General features: G+C 36.1%; 1 protein-coding gene and 1 long non-coding RNA gene across 2 annotated transcripts; both read left to right on the top strand.

Moving 5' to 3' along the window:
* The first annotated feature begins 2636 nt into the window (after positions 1–2636).
* On the top strand, positions 2637–4478 carry LOC786256 (high mobility group nucleosome-binding domain-containing protein 4). Its single transcript, XM_005201842.5, has one exon. It carries the CDS (start codon positions 2856–2858, stop codon positions 3126–3128), a length of 273 nt encoding a protein of 90 aa, XP_005201899.1. The 5' UTR covers positions 2637–2855; the 3' UTR covers positions 3129–4478.
* A 6864-nt stretch (positions 4479–11342) lies between these two features.
* LOC100295922 (uncharacterized) lies at positions 11343–12919 on the top strand. The gene is made up of 2 exons (XR_804483.4): positions 11343–12157; positions 12541–12919. It is a non-coding gene; the product is annotated as an uncharacterized lncRNA (long non-coding RNA).
* The last annotated feature ends 6947 nt before the right edge of the window (positions 12920–19866 follow it).

Here is a 19866-nt window from a genome sequence, read left to right as displayed (position 1 = left end):
GAAAGATGTATTTTCACTTGAGAACTGATGTTCTGAGGCAAGCCCCTCTTTTTGCTTGTAATAAAGTGTAAAAAGTGGGCGTTCTCCAGTGAATGCTCCCTTCCTACGCAGTGATTTCCATCAATGTATAATTAAAAGTGGATTTCCTTTTCCTTTTTGGTGGGAGGGAGGGGCTGGTAAACCTGGTTAAAGAAGGAGAACAAAGAGAACTTTCATGAATTCCCCGGCAAACAGTCTATCAGTTACAATTCCTAGAGTTCGAATAGCTGCACCATTCTAAAGAAGTTCAGGAATAAAAAAAGTCAAGCAGGGGGTCCAAGCAAAATTCAACCCGCATGCCAACTAAGGAAAGAAAGAAAAAGGCAGGGGGAAAAAAACCTATCTTTTGTTGTAAAAAGAACTAATGAAGCTGCTGTTAGAACTGTCCACAGTGACACGACAAGGCTGTACACCCACACACATTGTTCAAGTGCCAGTCATCGCCTCTAATAGGAAAAGGAAGTGCTGTGGTTTCAAGGAGGTGGTGGCACATACTGCTTTTGGAGTTTAACTTGGGAAATCTCGGTGAGGGCACACTTTGGCTTGTATTAGCTCCCAGAAGTTAGTGCAAAAATGCCTAAGGTTGTCTACTCCAGTCTTAAAGAAGAGATGGACTGGTGGGGGGTAAAATCCCATTGTCATTATAAATTGCTAATTAAATAATTATCAATTAGTTGGCAGACAGAACTCATTCCAATGTATTCCTTAGAGAGCTGTTAATAAAGAAAAACAGTCATTTTGGCTTTTTTCCCTATACAATATTCTTGCCTAGAGGTGCTAAATAGAGATAACGTGATATATTCTATGTTGGCTGTTTCCCATAGACCATTATACATTATTGATCAAAGATAAACACCAATTATGGCAAGCAAACATGAGTTTACATTATTCTAGTTACGTGGCATTAATTTTACTATACTAATTCATAGACTGGGTCATTTTTTCAAAGAACAGACAATAGACTATTTATTTGCCAGCAAAGAAAAAGAAAAATCCCAACACTGAATTTTCCAAGCTATTTTATAGAAACTATTTGGGAAAACAAAATGTCAACTGATATTAATTTTAAAATAAAGATTGTCTCTGCATTTTTAATTGCAAAAGTGTTTTATTTAAAACTCTAGTAATATTCATTCACTAATTAGAAACATAATTAAAAAATAATCATTTTAAAATGTAAGTAAGAGAAAAAAGAAACATTCAGAAGTAAAAAAATATATATTTCATATATAATATATACACATACATATACAATAAGTAAATATATATTTACATGTTAAAATATTATATATATTTATATGTAAATACTGATGTATCCATATAGCTATCTAATCTATCTGTATTTTTGTGAATTTAGGACTTTGAGGTTGGTCCTGTAAGATTCCTCAGAGTTTACAAGTGAAAAATCTCACTGGTGGTTTTTCAGAAGAGAAGCTTTTTTTTTGATGCTTAGATTCAGGGTACTGGGCAGAAACAAAACCCAAAGGATATAATATCTGGAAAGATGGGAATCAAATTCTGAAGAAATTCAATTACATTTAAATATAAATAAACTTGTAGCTTAGTCCATTAAAATCATTGGCATAAACACAGATCCTTTCTCTCTTTGTAGAGAGATGTGAAGTTCTGAACCTCTCCATCTATCCTCTCTATTAACTATGAATTTGAGAAAGGTGGCAAATTTCCCAAAAACTTTAGAAAATTCAGTAGCCTGTTAAAGACAACTAATAAGTAAATTTATTTTAGTAGCTATGGAGGAAAAAGTTTTTCTTTGTACTGTGATATTTTCCACTGCAAATCTACATAAAGTTCCATTTTGTTATGAAAATAACAATATTTTGAGGTTTATCTTTAAAGCTACTTATTTACAGGTGATAGCCATCTTGATTACACAAACTCAGCCCTTCTTATTATTTCAATTAATTAGGTCACAACAGAGGAAAATAAGGTATCTCTTGTCACAGCCTGATGCCCCTTCTAGACTTTTGGGGACTTGGAATCAATTGACTTCTCAAAATCTTAAAAGATCTTCATTATGGCAAGGTCCGTAATTTGATTTACTTTAAGGAATACTTAATGGTTAAACGTCGTACTGTGTTGTATTATTGAATTCTTGTTCATGGTTCAGGATTGATCCACTCCAGCTTTCAGCAAGGAGCAGTTTTCTGGTGAGGCTCAGCAGGACTCCCAATCAATAGGGTTAATAGATGTGGGACCAGGCAGTCAGAGGTGACAGGGCTGGCGGATCCAATGCCAATGAAAACAGGTTCTGATGTCACTTTTATGCTGGCAACAATGTCATCCTAATTACCTGGAGCATACAGTTATTATGTGTTAACAGGACTGTGAATGACCCATCAATCTGAATTATTTTAAGGAAAGTAGTTCAATTTTTTTTAGCCCTTCTTTATATTACTGATCTCCATGATTTCTGAGATATCACTTGCTACCGTATTGTAGAAAACAGTACTGTTCAGCTCTTCCTTGGTATTTCAGTACCCCCAACAACAGATTAAAGCTACATAAAATGTTAGCCCCCACCCCAGTTAGAGGGTATTTTGTGTAAAAAATGTTCATTTTCTAAAAGATACCTTACAGGCCTTGACTTGCCTTCCTGTTCCCGGCAGCGCCCAGCTCCGGGCGTCTTTTCGCCAGCCTGCGGTCCGTGACGGCCTTGCCTCAGCCCCGGGCACCGGCGCTGCAGGCCGGCAGCTGGGAGTCCCGCGCCCCTCGGACGGCCGCGAGACTCGGAAATCTTTCTAGGAACAGTGAGAAAGACAGAAGAACCCCTTGGGCTGCCAAGCGCTGCTGCCACCATGCCCAAGAGAAAGGCAAAAGGAGATGCTAAAGATGACAAAGGGAAGGTGAAGGATGAGCCACAGAGGAGATCAGCACGGTTGTCTGCTAAACCTGCCCTTCCAAAACCAGAGCCCAGGCCAAAAAAGGCCCCTGCAAAGAAGGCAGAGAAGCTGGCCAAAGGGAGAAAGGGGAAAGCAGAAGTCGGCAAGGATGGGAACCACCCTGCGAAAAACGGAGATGCCTCTACAGTCCAGTCACAGAAAGCAGAAGGCCCTGGGGATGCCAAATGAAGTGTACCTTTTTGATAGCTCTGTACTTCTAGTGACTCTACTGTTTGAAATACTGTTTTTAAATCAAATTTTATAAAAATGTAGATTTTTTTTAAGTTATGTTGTTAGCACACGAGATACTTCATTGTTGTCTTTTGTGGAAAGGGCAAATAACCACTGGTAGAATGTTTCAGAAGCTAGATTGAAATGAGGGGAAATAGAAGTATCTATCCTCCTATTTGAAGATTATTCTTGGTTCCCGGGAGAGATTCTCTGACATTCACGCATGTCAGCCACTATGGCTCAGAAGCCTTACTGTGTGGAGAAAAAATACTTCATGTCTTCTCCTTTCTTGATGTCATCAGCACATTTTTGACTTCCTGAAACCAGGAGTCATGATATGGCCTTGACACCCCTAGAATCAGCTGCATCAAGTAACAATACTCAGGCTTTCTGGTGATGACATCAAGATGGTGTTGCTTAGAAGAACCAGGATTCCTGTTTGTAGTTTGTGGATCATCTCATTAATAATCCTGGAGTTTTTAGTTCCTTTCCTCCATGTCAGAGTTGACCTGTGAAAATCTCTTAAATGCCTCATGTGAAATAATCACCCTTTTTGAAAATTTTTCCTGTTTATTGCAGCAACAGACTTTGTTGACTTTTTGGAGAGGGGAGTTTGAAAGTTGTAAGATGTTATGGAATGTCACCCATGTCCTGCTAGAAATAACTATTTTTGGAAAGTCTCTTATAAAGCTGGATACAAGTTAGCTTCGTGGTAGGGGAGTGATCATTTCCTAATCAAAAGTCATAAAGCTACTCTTTACTGCCTTTAAAAAGTTTTATAGTTCGCTTTTCACATTTGTCTTTAGTCCTCTCTGAACTGATTTTTACAAAAACATGAAATAGTAACTCAGTATGTTTTTTTTTCCATATGGTAAGTGGTTGTTCCAACACCATTTTCTGAAAAGTTCATTCTTTCCCCAATGATCTATAACACTGACTCTTTTCATAAATCAACTTTCTTTGTGTGGAGGGGTGGGGGAGTTTGTTGATGGTTTCTGTTCTGACTCACTGGTCAATTTGTCTAAACTTGTGGCAGTACTATACAATCCTGAGTACTACCACTTTAGAAAAAGGTCTTGATATCTCAGGACAATTTCACCTCCACCTTCAACATCAACAAACTTTTCTTCCTTGGATATCTTGGCTATTCTTAGCCAATTACTTTTCTATACAACTTCTAGAATTAGATTGACAAGTTTCAAATCAAACAGATGAAAAGTTGAAATTTTTATTGGATTTGTATTGAATTTATAGATTAATTATAATGTTGAGTCTTCCAATTCATGAACATGGTATAATTTTCCATTTATTTAGGCTTTTAAAATATCTTTCAATAAAGTTTTATTATTTTCTCCATTAAAAAAAAATAAAAGATACCTTACAAAAGAGGGGGTTTCTAAATAGCAAAATCTGAAAGAGGCAACTCAAGCTAGAAAAAACGTATTTTTATCTAGTAGTCTATATGAAGCAACATGAAATATAAACTAGTTAAGCAAGGAGTGGCTAGTCAAGTTTTATTCTACTGTACTCTTAGGTCTTCTCTTTAGGAAGCCGCTAGAAAGGCAGCAGTCCCTCCCAAAGTCTATCAAAATGTACGTTTTATAGATATCGCACTGGGACTCAAGCAACTGAGTCCAGAGCAATAGATTCACCTCTTACAAATGCTTCAAATAAATATATTGCATGCATGCTCTGTTGCATAGTTGTGTCCAGCTCTTTTGTGATCCCATGGACTGTAGTACGCTGGGCTCCTCTGTCCATGGGATTTCTCAGGCAAGAATACCTGGGAATGGGTTACCATTTCTTTCTCCAAGGGATCTTACTGACCCAGGGATCAAACCCACATCTTCTGCATTGGCAGGCAGGTTCTTTACCACTGGGTTACCAGGGAAGCTCACTTACTAAGCAGTAATTTGGAAAATTTGCCCATCCTTGGGGAAAAGGCTTGATGGTGTACATTATTTCAAATATCGATGCTGATCTTACTGTACAGAATGATCATTTTTGCCATCATATCCTTCACAGAAGAATCTATTTGACTATTTTCTCCTTTACAAATTTTATTTACTTATTTTTTAAGAAAAGAAACCGAATCTAACAAACAATCTAGTCTTTAATACCCTAAGAATTTCCTTGATGGACTCTGTGGGGTTCATATATCCATCCATCTTGGATATATGCAAACTTACATTTCATCTTTGACTGATTTGCTATATTCTTAAAGGAAAAATTTATGACTGCTAAACCTAGAAACAAGCAGACAATAATTATTTATAAATATTTATAAATAAATAATAATTATTATTTATAACAATTATTCTGTCCAGACCAATTGTGCTGGCAGAGACAGAATGGCCATTGGCACAGTGAAGCCACGGATTAAATTACAGTATTCTTTTTATTGCCTTTCATACTCATTAAACCCACTACATAGTAAACCATATTAGGTTAACTTGAAAAAGTCTCAAATCTGAAGGAAATTAGATATTTTTAAATTGCACTGGGAAATTCTCTGTTAATTGCTTGTAATCAAGTAGTATTGATCATTAGCTCTTTATTTTACGACGAGATTGGTAATGATGATCATGGTGATCATGATGATGTAACATGCACACAGAAGGATGGACATGTGTCCTGTTCCTTTGAAGAGGATTTGTCTTCATGCCCAATGTATGTTGGTTTACATGGTAGTCTTGCAGCAGTCAAGAAAAAGACAGGAACAAACATTTTAGGCATTCATCTAGACTCAAAGGAGGATTAATCTTAGATTAACTTTTCCATTGTCATGTTTGAAGTGTTGGCCAAGCCTGTCTTGAAATTAAAATTGTTTGTTGAGGATAAATACCATTATTTTAATTTTTCCAATAGGTACTATACTTATCTTTTAGGAGTAAGGCAGGTCTTTTGCCAGTTTTACATTAAAAAAAAAATCGTGTCTGATTTGAATACATTAACATATTTTGTCATCAAAAATTAATTCTAGAAAAGGAATCATAACCAGGAAAGCAATTTAACTGTATATTTTAGAAGAAAAAGAGAAGGAAAACTTTGTCATTCTCTGGGCAGCTCAGTTAATTTGATGTGCTTTGATGTAAATTTGGGGGTCGCTTTAATTTCAATACATATTTTTTCACTTAATAAGGGAAACAAAAGGAACTTTCAACCAGCAACTCCAGTTTGTTATCTCAGAATGTTTGGGCTTCTCAAATGTGAGAACATGATTGTTTTTATTTCCAGGAGGAGATAATAACACTGAAGCAATAAAAAAGAGTCAAGGCAGCTTGCACAGCACAGGAAGTTCACAGCCAGAGACTTAATTTCTCACACAATGTGCTGTGCAATGGGCCCATTAACGTAGATGAATAGGCTCTTTAAAGGTTTTTTTTTTCTTCTTCTTCTTCTTCCGCATATGCAGCTGCCGCTGAATGGTGATATGTTAATAAGGTACTCACTTGCCTATTCTTCAGGTACTCCGGCATTCTCTACCTAGGTAATCTCCATATAGGAAAAGCTATTAGGGGGTTGTATCTGCTACCACACCTTCAATTATATTAACACCTGCACTGATAATCCAGTAAGGTAAGCTAGTAGGGGGCCTATGGCCTTAGTCCACCCCTTTTCTCCCTACAAAGTTACATCTGAAGGGCGGAAAAAAAGGAAGAAGTAGAAGGAAAAAAAAAAGGAAAGTCACTTTTATTACACATCAGTGGGAACCTTCTGAAAAAGCTTTCATTCCTAGGAAATTGTTATTTCTTCAAACAGCTGACAGCCTGCAGAGGAAACTCTTAATGGAAACCCAGCTCCTGCATTGTTATGCAGGGCCCTCATGTAGATTAAGGGGGGTGGATTAAGTTAGCTTCCAAAGGGTCTATTGTGTGTAGCATTAATTTGCAGGGCTCTTGATATTTGAGTTTGAAGGTTTATAACCTCAGTGTTTACTTAGATGAACTACATCCTAGGTTTGTTTATTTCCGTCTGCAGTCTCTTATTTCCTAGTAAATGTTACATTTATATTTGTTAACAGCAAGAATGTTGTTATAAATCCCAAAGAAATAATTACACATGCTTATTCATTCATTTTAAAGCCTCAATCCTGGTCCTCCCAGGTCACTTTTCACAGTTATGTTGTAGAAGATTATACAGATAGATTCATTTCTCAAGAATGTTTATGCCATCCAGTTAAATAGCAAAGTAAAGACTATATAGTTAGGAATGAAAGCTTAATTATTCCTCTCCCACGTGATCACTTTCTGTGAAATTAACATAACTGCCCCTTGTTTCTTTTGTATAGCAATATTATAAATACATAGCACCCCCAAAGCTGTGCCATTTTCTTCCAAATGAACAAATTTACTATAGAACTGATCATAACTTTTTTTTTTGTTACTGTTTGGATGATTACTTTGTAAAGAGTAGTTTCCAAGTTTGAATATTTCTTAATGTTTTCAAATCACTACTTGCAGGCAAATCTGTGTGATGTTTTAGACATAGGAACCCTGCAAAAGTCTCATCTTCCAAGATTAAATTGCAAATGTCTATTCACAAACTTGTTCACCACGCCTAATCTTACTCCCTCCTTCTCCCCACCCCACCCATATTGTATAGGCGGTTGCTAACGTGAATTTAAAATTCAATATGAATGGCTAGGGGGGAAAAAGGCATGCCCATTGGAACTTACTCTGCTCTTAATCTGGATTTAGGGACTCAATTGAATAGAATTGAACATTATGCTTGAACAACTGAAGTTTCTATTATTTTTAAACCTTTTTTACAGAAAACAACACCAATAGCGTATTGAATATTTTATTGCACATTTTCTGCTTATGGTTAGTATTTTCAAGGTCTAACAGATAATTTAAAGTGTCACTATTCATGGAATTATCCATGTTAGCATTTATAGTTAATAGGTCTTGTGATATAGTGGTGAGATCATTTATTTTCTTAAATATCAGAGATCAGGACCTTTGTTCTGGCTCCAAGTACCTTGGGTGGTTCTCTGAACTTCTTTGGAGTCTTACTTTTCCATCTGTAAAAATCAGAGTGAGAGTCTGATATCTAAGTAATAAAGTTCTATGATTCTCACCAAAATATACTACTTCTTAGGGACTTCCAATAAATTTGATATACCTGGACCTTTCCTACTAGCAATAATTAGATTTATTAATCTATCCTTATTTCCTAGTAATGTATATTTAATATTGCTGTTTATAGCTCCCACTATATTTTTTTTTTACCTTTTTTTTTAATTTCAAGGGAAAACTATTGATTAGGAAACTGTTGTTACGAAAACTCTGACAGACACCATTGAAAACATACTGGCTTATAGTAGTGAAACTTTGAAGCAAACTTTTAAGTTCTGATTACTCTTAGCCTGGTAAGTAATGAAAGATGGATCTTATTACTATCGGCTTGTTGTTTTTGTTTTCATCATGCAGTTCTTCAGGCTGTTCCTATGTGTCTTGAAAGACAATCTGTCCAAAAATAGAATTTGTTGATTCAGCAAATGTTTTTCCAACACCTCTCATATGCCACATATTGTGCTACGTATAAAGGATAGAGTCATGTAAAGAAAGAAATGGCCTGTGCCCTTGGCAGGATTATTTTGGGAGCAGTGCCTGTCATATTGTAGACCCATAACAATTGCTTTATTGAATGAATGAAGGTATCTATGTTTGTACAAATGAATGAATAAAGCTTACCCTTAATGAATTTAGGTTTTTCCTAAGGCTGATAAGATGTATAGGTTCAGTTCAGCTCATTTTATCAGTAATTTATTGAGTATTTTCTATCTGCCAGACATTAGGTTTAGTCTTGGGAATTTTTATTCAGGAAATTAAATACCAGTAAAAGTTGACATAGCAACATGAGAGCCTTATATGGACTATACTCAAATACTTACCAATAGATATGAATTCCACACACTATGATGTATGCTGAAGTGCTGGCATATGAATGTTTCATTTAGTTCATGTTTTAGCTTGATCTTATACACAAAGTTATTATTAGTGTGGGGGAAACAGTAACAAGAAAATATTCAGACCTCAAAGACTACTCATAAGCTGGATCAGTGACTGAGTGGTTCAGTACATGGTGCTGAGAGAAAAAGGGATGTCAATTTTCAATTACTGTGTAGCGATGATAAGGGTGATAAAAGATGATGACACTATCAGCTATCTTTTATGCTGGACTTACTAGACACCAAACTTTGTCATGAATGCTCTATGTGCATTACCTGATTGAATTTTTCTGATAGCCCTTGGAGGTTTGGGCATTATTATCCCCGTTTGACAGATAAAGAAACCGAGGTTGAGAAAAACGAGGTAACCTGCCTAAGCCATAATGGTACAAATGGTAGAGCTAAAGTTCAAGGTCAAGTTTCTCTTACTTCCCAGTCTCTCCTGTTAATTACTGCATTACTGTTATCCTATCTTTGTGGTCAAAACACTCCGTAGCTATTTCAGATCTGCTAGTTGCTAACTTTGTTATTTCTGCTATTCCTTAGGAGACTGCTAGGTACAAATATTAATTGCAGCTTAATAAAAGAACAGCTTTCAGGACTGTAATTCATCAAAGAGAATTTTATTAAGCTCTTGTCCAAAGTCTAGAAATATAACTTTCTTCATGGCAATAGCTGCGGCAAATTAGAGACTTCGAATGGAATATCAAATATGAGTGTCTGCTTCTTAAAAGTATATATATATATGTGTATATACATATTTATAATATCTTTGCAAGAATAAGATGAAGGAGGTGGCAATGATTAAATGGTGGCTTTATGGAACTTGCAAACTGACCTGCTTTGAGAATAATACCTACATCCCATTATCATAGCAAGAAGTATGAGAGTTTCTAAATCTGAATGAAGAACATAAAGGAATACATAGTTCTCTCAAAAGGCAAATATAATACAGGGAAGGGAGGATGGGGAAAAGCAGCTGCAAGCAAGCTGGAATTAAATGTCTGATCCACTATTTGACAACTGTAAAAACATATTTGATCACTGATGTCATTACTGGAAAGGTTGATATGATAAAGCAATGGATTTGCAGACAACACAGTCACTTCATGCTTCTAGAGCTGCCATTTCTTGTTTATTTTACTAATAAGAACTTGCTTTTACTGTTTATATTTATAACTGTGTGTTAATGAATTGGGATATGTACAAAGAAGACTTGGACCTAGTTTTAGTTAAAATTTTTGTTGAAGATAGTAATTTGAGTTTAGAGCGTCTTTTTCTGAAATCACCAAGAAAACTACACAGTGTTATCAAAAGGAAGATATAAGGAGTAAATTTCTACTTAATAATTTCAAATATAAGTACATACAAATAGTGAAGTAAGCATGTATATATTTTCCCCTGTACATAGCAGAATTTCAAAACAAATGTACTTTTGATTTTTTTGTCTCAATAGGATTTAGTTGAAAGAGAAGGTGATTTGGTGCCTGATGGTTCTAGGAACAAGTACTTGCTATCACAGTTATTGTGTGGCCCTAAGGCAGTACTTTAATCCTTAGGCCTCTGTCCTCCCTTCTATCAGATGGAGATAAAAACCTACCTCACAGTGTTGTAGTAAGGGTTGCAAGGAAGGCAGTACTTATATTAAGGGTTGAATAAATGGTTATTACATTTTAGTGAGATCAGAAGCCTGGGAAATTAAGGCATTAAGGGAAAAATGAAACAGAAGGATAAGATAAAAAGATGATTAAAAATGGTCAATAAAAGTGATTGAGGGAATAAAGATGGTATTGAACCAAGATAGGAAAATGTAAGAACACTCAATAGCAAAGTTTATCTATATTCTGACTCTTCTGAGTTTTGGAATGGTGTTTTCAGGAAAAAAAAAAAAAGCACAATGAGAAGAGAAAAAAAAGAAAAAAGAAAAAAAAAGCAACAATATAAAACTATAGGGAAATTAAAACCAAGAAAATTAGATCAAATATGGAACTTTTATCAAAAAGCAGTTGAGCAATGTGAAGAGAACAATATGATAAAACAAAAACTCTGGGAAGTCTAGAATAGAAAAGAATAGAAAAATAAAGAAACGTGGGAAAAACAGGAAAAAAGCAAACAGAAAAGAAAAAGTTGAAGTGTGAGTATATTCAAGCTAGTGGAACATACAACTGTGCATTTAATTTTGACAGCAAAAGATACCTGAATTGAGCCTGATTTACTAAAAGAAAAAGGCATACTAGTGTGAGAAAGCAATGATTTTTTTCTTTTTTTTTTTAATTCCCAAGTTAAAACAGAATGCATTTAAGCATAATATATGTCTGTGTTTTAAAATGCATATGGAATTCTGGGTTTGGGGCAGGGAGACATCACTTGATTTCACTATAAATTTACCCATCTGGATACTAGAAGTGAGACATTTATTGTTTACTCATTCATCCAATCAGAGAAGATAAATTTTTCAAATTGCAGTTATATCAACAGATACAGCAGAGATCTTAATTAGTTAAAAATCTTCTTAAGTGTCATTTGGCTGGACGAATAAAATAACAAGAGCAACAAAAATATCTCCAGCCACACAACAAGCCATCTAAAAATTCTCTGGGGATCTATTCCTCACTTCTATAGCAAAGTAACACATGTAACTCTACCACAAATCTAAAGGCAAATAGATATTCCTGTTCACTTTTTCTTACAAGAAAGCATCTGCTTACAATTTTTTTTTTTTTTTTGGTGCTGTTATTTTTCTCTTGAATGTTCCAATTCAAAAACATCACCCTACCACCTTTTTGGCTTGTTAAATCTCTCTGTCCTTAGGGCTACATCTCTATGCACCAGAGAAACGATCTCATTAACAAAGTAGTTCTGTGTGTCCTTAATCCTGAGGCCCTAGACTGCAGCTGGAGGCAGTTCTCTACTCAGCCCGCAGTGCCGAGTGACACAGGCAGGCGACATCATCTGAGTACTAACTTCTACTACATCCAGACAGACTGCGAGAACCATTTCCAAATCGTGGGAAGACGTCAGAGAACCAAAGGTAATCCTTCTGTTTCTATGTCCAATTTTTGCAGCAAAGATTTCCACCTGGAAGGAACCATTGGGGGTGGGAGCAGGCTCTGTGTCAAAACTGATAAGTCAGGAAATGAATGTATCCATCAGGTAGGAAATAAAGGGCAAACACAGAAAGAGAAGAGCTTCTGATATTTTTGAAAAATGAAAATCTCATGCAAAATGAATGAAGTGGCTTTAGGATCGATAGAAAAAGGAAGGCTTTGTTACATGGGAATTAAACTGCAGGCTAGTATCTGTAAATAGGAGGAGGGGTTTTTGTCTTATTGGAATCTCCAAGTTGGAACGGACTTCAGAGATCATCCAGGCTATCATGAATGATCATATCTCATACTTTTCTTTTTTTTAAAGGGGTGGCTGCAAAGTTTTGGACAAGACCTCTACAGGCAACTGGAAGCACAGTGAACCCAGGTGGTGGGGCTCGTCTGTGGCAATATATTTTTCAGTCTGTCCAATTGAATATGGCTGTAAAGGGAATAAAACCCCATGTAATCTCCAGCAGTGACAATTTAATCAGTTGTGTAAGGGGAAGAAGCAGAGTCCCCTCATTTTCATATTTGCATATTTGATTTTTGCATTGGGGAATAGAGGTTATGTGTTTCTATTACTTTCCATTTGATTTTAATATTTAACCCTTTTAGGAGCAAATTTCTTCCAATGGTAGGTAATATTGAGTCAAGCTGGTCAAAAAATAAGATTTCATTTTTCAAATAAAGCTCTGGATGCAGCATGCCTTGTGTAACATTTTTTCCTACAAAGAATCTATGTGCCGAACATGGCTTGTGTCTTCCCAGCTTCTGCACATCATGCATCCCCTCTTAACATTCAGAAATCCACCCTGAAAATGAAGGCAACTATTTGGAGAACAATACGAAATGATGAGGTAGCCCTATACCTATACCATAATATGTCCCCTTTTTTGTATTTGCATTTTTTAAAATGGTAAGTCTTAATAACTGCTGCTATTCCTGAGAAAGTAGGGTTTCTAAAATACCTTATATACAGGAATCCCTTGTTATGAGGTTATAGAGAGGCAATAGATACAGTTAAATTAGTAAAATTCCATTATTTTAAAACTCTGTTTTACAACTGACAGAATGATGTTATTATCTATAATATGGTAACAGATTAGGGAATAGATTTTAAAATAAATAAGATGCAGGTAATTCAAAGTCATCATCAATTACCCTTGTGTGACTCCCTTGAGTATATTAAAAATCCACTCAAAATGGTTTTGGATTTGAATTGCTGGAACATAGATAGCTGTTTGTTCTTCTTCTTTTTTTTTTTTTTTTAATGCATCAATTCATGTAAACCTCCAATTGTGAAAGCCCCAGAAGTATGTTGGGTAATTAAAAAAAAGAAAAAGCTTATATTCTACTTGCTTAATACTTTACAATTTCTCTATAAAAGTGAACTTTGAAGCCAGACTTTCACTTCAGAGGAAAAATATTGATTTGATTCCATGTAATTTTGCAAAAAGAGAAAAAAAATTTTTTAAAGTTTGAAAATTTTCTGCGCATTAAATTTAATCTATGTATTCACACATATGTACATGTGTGTATGTTAGGCCATATTAACATATGGCCTAAATATTGTTAGTTAAATTCTGTAAGAAATTACTAAAATTGGTATTTGGAAAAGATAATCCATAGCATTTTATTAAAAAGCAGAGCAGATCGTCTTTTTAATTTATGTTCATGAAAAGTGCACCAGTAGTAGTATATAGGTATATATAATCATTAGATGACAGGTATAAGATGCTTTGGGATGAGCAGAATTCACATTAAATTCCAGCACGTAATACGTTAAGTTTTGAATGTAGTCTTATTTATTTAAATCTGCATTCTGATGGTCTGACTTTCAAAGAGGTAACAAATATCTGTGATCCAATGATTACCTATTCAAATTAACCCAGCTTCTTTGAATATGATCTAATGATTGAATGATCCTCCAAACACTGTAAGTCCTTGGGGAAATATACTGATGTCCAAGCACATTTTCTCAAGGCTTGGAGAGGACTAGATCTGCCAAGGAGTTGCCTTGAAGCATGGACACTCTGCTCTACCTAAACACAAGTCCTAGGCTTTAATCACAATGGCTAGGTTCACACTAAAGCAATTAACCATATGATTGCTTTCACAGGAGCCCAACCTCATCAGTATCTTTCCTTCAGGCTAACTGACAAGACTGGGTGTAGTCAATGTAGTCAAGTGAATCTGATTACCTAAGAGGTATAAATCTCTCAATACACAAATACGGGTAGGACTATTCACCCTGAATCTAGTTTTTAGAGGTTGCCCTTTTATAATCAACCCTATAGATTTAAATGATCAGGGTAAAATATTTATGAGGCCAGAGTTGGCAAGTTTTACAAGGAAGATTGCGACCAAATAACACTCTGCTATCTAGATTGTGGGGTTTTTGTTTCAGTTTGTTTGTTTTGATCTTTTTAGCAAGAAGTGAGTGAGCTCTCAAAATCTAAAATAGTAAGATTTACTTTGAGAATTTGAAAGAAGTAAAAATGCCCAAGAAATATAATTTGTAATTTAATAGCAACTTTAGACAAGGTTTGAAGTGTGTGTGTGTGTGTGTGTGTACACATAAACACACATATATATGTATATGCCTGTGCCTTTTTTTAGGCTTGTTAAATCTTGTTACTTCACTAATCATTGCTGGATTTGGTGGTATATCAAGTGTGAACTTGAAACTTTCTAGCATCCTCTTCTTGGTATCCTATTGGGAAGTTCTTGCCAGCATGATAACAGGATTTTTGGTTACTACCCACTAGAATTATTTCTTCAAAAGTGTTTTCCTAGCTTAAAAGCTGAATATAAGATCTGAGCAATGTAAGTTTTCCAATGGGTTTGTCATTTCTCAGCAATTTTGAGATTATCATAAATATTCCTTAAATGCAGTTAAAATACACTAGACACCAAGTGACCCACCTCCCACACTAAGGAATTCATGCTTCTGGTAGGTAGGTGCCAGAAATCTGGGAGGTTATGTGGTCTGATGGGCCTCACTGGGATCATATCCCATTCTAGAATGCCAATGTACATGAATGCTATGAAAAACTTGTTGGAATCATGAAACTGACTTCCCAAAAGATTTCTGAAATTGGGAATTCAACAGTTTCATCACCTCCACTAAAAAAACGGTAATCCATGGAATTTTAGTCTTGATGTTGGGACCCTCTTAAATAAAAACACACCAATAACATGAAGATCTTTTTCTTTAGGGGGTTAAGGTAGTTTGTCTTGAATCAAAGATGACTTTTTCAAAATTAGCAATTTTTTTTCCTGATTTTAAACACCAAATCCACTGCTTATGTTCAAATACTTAGGTAAATGATAAAACAGTTCATTCAGTAACTTGGCAAATTGTCCCAGAAAATGTCCCCAATCATCCTGGCTCCTCGCACTCAAAGCTGAATGTTCGGAGAGTCTAGATGATTTGCTGAGTGTCTGGGGTCCCAGAGGCAAAGTATCTAGAGATCCAAAGGGGAAAAATAATGCTGAGAGAACCAAATTTTCTCACCATCACTGAGAGAACAAACCTGTTGGAGATCAAAACACACTTGCCTTGTATTCTGGAGTCCATCCATCTATCTCTTGTTGCCTTTTTTTTTTTCTATTCCTAAAGAAAAATAGACCTACATAAATAAATCTAAAGAAAGTAGTTATCAAAAAAAAGTCTGAGCAAGATGGAGTATAATTACAGCCTGTTTGAGGGTTGATGAAAAGATGGATGTGCCTGTACCCTCCTCACACTGGCTGCTGCTTCCAGTAGAAGAGGCTGTGTCTCCCCACAGCCCAGTGCTTGCTGCTCCTGCTCCTCCTTCAGCCTATTCTTGGCTGTGCATTCCCCTGTGCTCTTTGTGCATTTTAAGTTTAATTTTGCATTTAAAAACTCAATTGGCTCATCTGTTAAGCATTAAGCAGCTCCCTTTTGAGCCACAGGGGGAGCCCTGGGAAAACCCACAGCTGCTGGAACATGGAAAATGGGTTTAAAAAAACAAAACCATTTTGAAACTTTAAAGCATTTTAGCAGCCTTGGATTTCCCAATCCTTACCCCCCAAATGGTTCATCTGTTTAACTTTTATCTGGTATTGGAACACACAAACCAGAGCATTAAATAGCCCTCAGATGACTTTTTGTTTAATACAAAATGAAAGTAAGAGCTAAGCAAGCCATGTGGGAGGAACTTTCAGAGAGCTATGGCCTGGAATACCTGCAAGCAAATTCTCCCTCCAGTTATAGAAACAATTCTGAAATTCAGTCATGCCTGCTGGAACCACAGCCTTTCCTCCACTCACTTAGGAGTCTAAGACATATTCCCCACCCCCAAAAAAGGAGGCGAGAAAACAAGTCCCAAACAACTCCAAATCCCAGCTTATAAAATGACAATAAAATTGATGGAAAAGTTAATAGGCTGGGGATATTAATGGAATGCTCCATCAAGATTTTAACTTTCAAAATGATTTGTCATTGACTAAAACTTCATGTTTAATTACAGTTGCGTAGGCTGTAGATGAACACAAATTATCATTTCTTTTCCAGGTTCCTAAGTATTCCCCTAACTAACCTTGGAAACTTGTGGTAGGCACCCAAGTTCTAAGTCCTAAGACCTAAGATTAGTTACCAATTCCTATGAATGGACTTATACTTTCACACTTTTATGTGAAATAATAAATCCCTCACTGTTTAGTCAGTTTGGTTAGATATCCCTTTACTTGTAGATATACACCTTTTAACTGGCACCAGACTCTAAATTGTGTTATTTTTTTCTTTTAATGGTTCATCTTGGATGAGACCGAGGATTGCAGAGCATATCAATAGATTGAGACAGCATTCAGAATGATGGTAACCCTTAAGAATAAGGAAAAGAATGTATTTGGAGGGAGGAGAGAGAAGATATGCAGCAGAGACCACGAATTCTATTTTGAATTTAGTGAAGCTGTTCATACATCTTGGTGGAAATATAAAATAGAGGTGAATATCTGAGTGTACCATTCAGAGATCATATCTGTGCTGACAACATGTGTTGGGAAATATTTTGCATAGAGCCAATCCTTGTTGATGAAGGAATTAAGTTTATCTGAAGAAAACATCAAGCCATTAAGAATTCAAAATATCATTATTTCAAAATATGTCTATCCCTCCTTTGGTGAATGTCAATAACTTTGAAGATATCCAAAAATCCAGTTAATTATTTTGTATATTTATTTTTTAATTGAGGTATAGTTCACATACAATTTTATGTTAGTTTCAGGTGTACAATTGGAGATGGCAATGGCACCCCACTCCAGTACCCTTGCCTGGAAAATCCCGTGGAGGGAGGAGCCTGGTAGGCTGCAGTCCATGGGGTTGCTAAGAGTCGGACACAACTGAGTGACTTCACTTTCACTTTTGCTTTCATACATTGGAGAAGGAAATGACAACCCACTCCAGTGTTCTTGCCTGGAGAATCCCAGGGATGGGGGGCCTGGTGGGCTGCTGTCTATGGGGTCGGACATGACTGAAGCAACTAAGAAGCAGCAGCAGCAGGTGTACAGTGTAGTGATCACTCTGTGAAATGGTCACCACAGTAAGTCTAGTAACCGCTTGTCACTATACAAATTGTTACAGTATTATTGACTGTACTCCTTATGCTGTACATTATATCCCCATGACTTAGTTTATAACTGGAAATTCATATTTCCTAATCACCTTCACCTATTTCACTCAATCTCTCATCACTCTCTCTTCTGGCAACCACCAATTTATACTCTGATTTTATTCTTTTTTTTATTGCTGAATAGTATTTCATTGTATATACATACCCCGTCTTCTTTATCCATTTATCTGTTGATGGATGCTTAGTTTGCTTCCATATCTTGGCAATTGTTAATAATGCTACTGGGAACATTGGGGTACGTGTATCTTTTTGAATTGTTGTTTTGGATTTTTCAGAGGTATACCCAGGAGTAAAATTGCTGGATCATATGTTAGTTCTATTTTTAGTGTTTTAAGAAACATCCATCCTGTTTTCTGTAGTGGCTGCACCAATTTACATTCCTATCAGCCGTGTACCAGGGCTTTCTTTTCTCCACAACCTCACCAACACTTGATATTTGTGTTCTTTTTCATGGTAGCCATTCTGACCAGTGTTAAGGTCAGTGTGGTTTTGATTTGCTTTTCCTTGATAATTAGTGATGTTGGGCCTTCCCTGGTGGCTCAGACGGTAAAGCGTCTGCCTACAATGCGGGAGACCCGGGTTCGATCCCTGGGTCGGCAAGATCCCCTGGAGAAGGAAATGGCAACCCACTCCAGTATTCTTGTCTGGAAAATCCCATGGACGGAGGAGCTTGGTTGGCTACTGTCCATGGGGTTGCAAAGAGTCGGACACGACTGAGCGACTTCACCGTAGTGATGTTGAGCATTTTTTTCATATGTTTGTTGAGTATTTCTATGTCTTCTTTGTAGAGATGTCTGCTGAGGTCCTCTGTCCATTTTTTAGTCAGTTTGCTTGTTTTTTGGCATTATTTAAAATAATCTGGAAGTGTTCCTTCCTAATGAATTTTTCGTGACTATTTTGAGAAGGATAGGTATAACTATGTAAGGGAGTTTTTGGTTCATTTTTTGCTTTTTACGCATTCAGCCACCTCACATCTTTTGATTGGAACACTTAATCATTTACGTTTAAAGTTATTATTGACAAGTATGTACTTATTGCCATTTCATTAATTATTTTCTGGTTATTTTTGTTGTTCTTTTTGTTTCTTTCTTACTCTCTTGCTCTCTTGACTTGTGTTTTGATGACTTTCTTTAGTGTTATACTTATATTCTTTTCCTTTCATTGTGTATTTGTTATCAGTTTTTGGTTAGTGGTTATCATGAAGCTCTTATGAAGTAAGCTATGTATGTAACAATCTATTTTAAGATAATGATTTCTTAAGTTTGAACACATTCTAAAAGCACTAATTTGTACTCCCTCACCCCCTGCTGTGTTTTATGTTTTTGATATCATATTACATCTTATTTTGTGTATGCCTTGACTAATTTTGGGTATCTATGATTTTACTAGATTTGTTTTTAATTTTCATACAGCTACACAAATGGTTGGCTTCCCTCATAGCTCAGTTGGTAAAGAATCTGCCTGCAATGCAGGAGACCCGAGTTCGATTCCTGGGTCAGGAAGATCCCCTGGAGAAGGAAATGGCAACCCACTCCAGTATTCTTGCCTGGAGAATTGCATGGATAGGGGAGCCTGGCAGGCTACAGCCCATGGGGTTGCAAAGAGTCGGACACGACTGAGCGACTAACACACGCAAGTGGTTGATCTACTACCTTTACCATATGTTTGCCTTTATTGGTGAGATTTTTTTTCTTTCATAATTTTCATATTTCTAGTTGTGTTCTTTTTTACTTTTTGTTTAAAGAAATCCCTTTAACATCTCTCATAAGGTTGGTTTAGTGGTGAAGAATTCCTTTAGTTTTGCTTGTCTAGGAAACTCTTTAGTTGTCCTCCAGTTCTGAGTAATAAACTTGCTAAATAGAGTATTCTTGGTTATAAGATTTTTTTTTCCTTTTACTATTTTGAATATGTCATGCCACTCCCTTTTGCATTACAAAATTTCTGCTCAGAAGTCAGCTGATAATCTTATGTGTGTGTATGCATGCTCAGTCACT

The sequence above is a fragment of the Bos taurus genome, chromosome 1 (genome assembly GCF_002263795.3).
Source record: "Bos taurus isolate L1 Dominette 01449 registration number 42190680 breed Hereford chromosome 1, ARS-UCD2.0, whole genome shotgun sequence".
NCBI lineage: Eukaryota > Metazoa > Chordata > Mammalia > Artiodactyla > Bovidae > Bos > Bos taurus.
Note: the sequence above shows the minus strand (reverse complement) of the source record. Positions and strands in the feature narration are given on the sequence as shown.

What these genes read in the sequence shown, in the direction of transcription:
- LOC786256 (XM_005201842.5), top strand. Translation starts at nt 2,856, where the DNA reads ATGCCCAAGAGAAAGGCAAAAGGAGATGCTAAAGATGACAAAGGGAAG.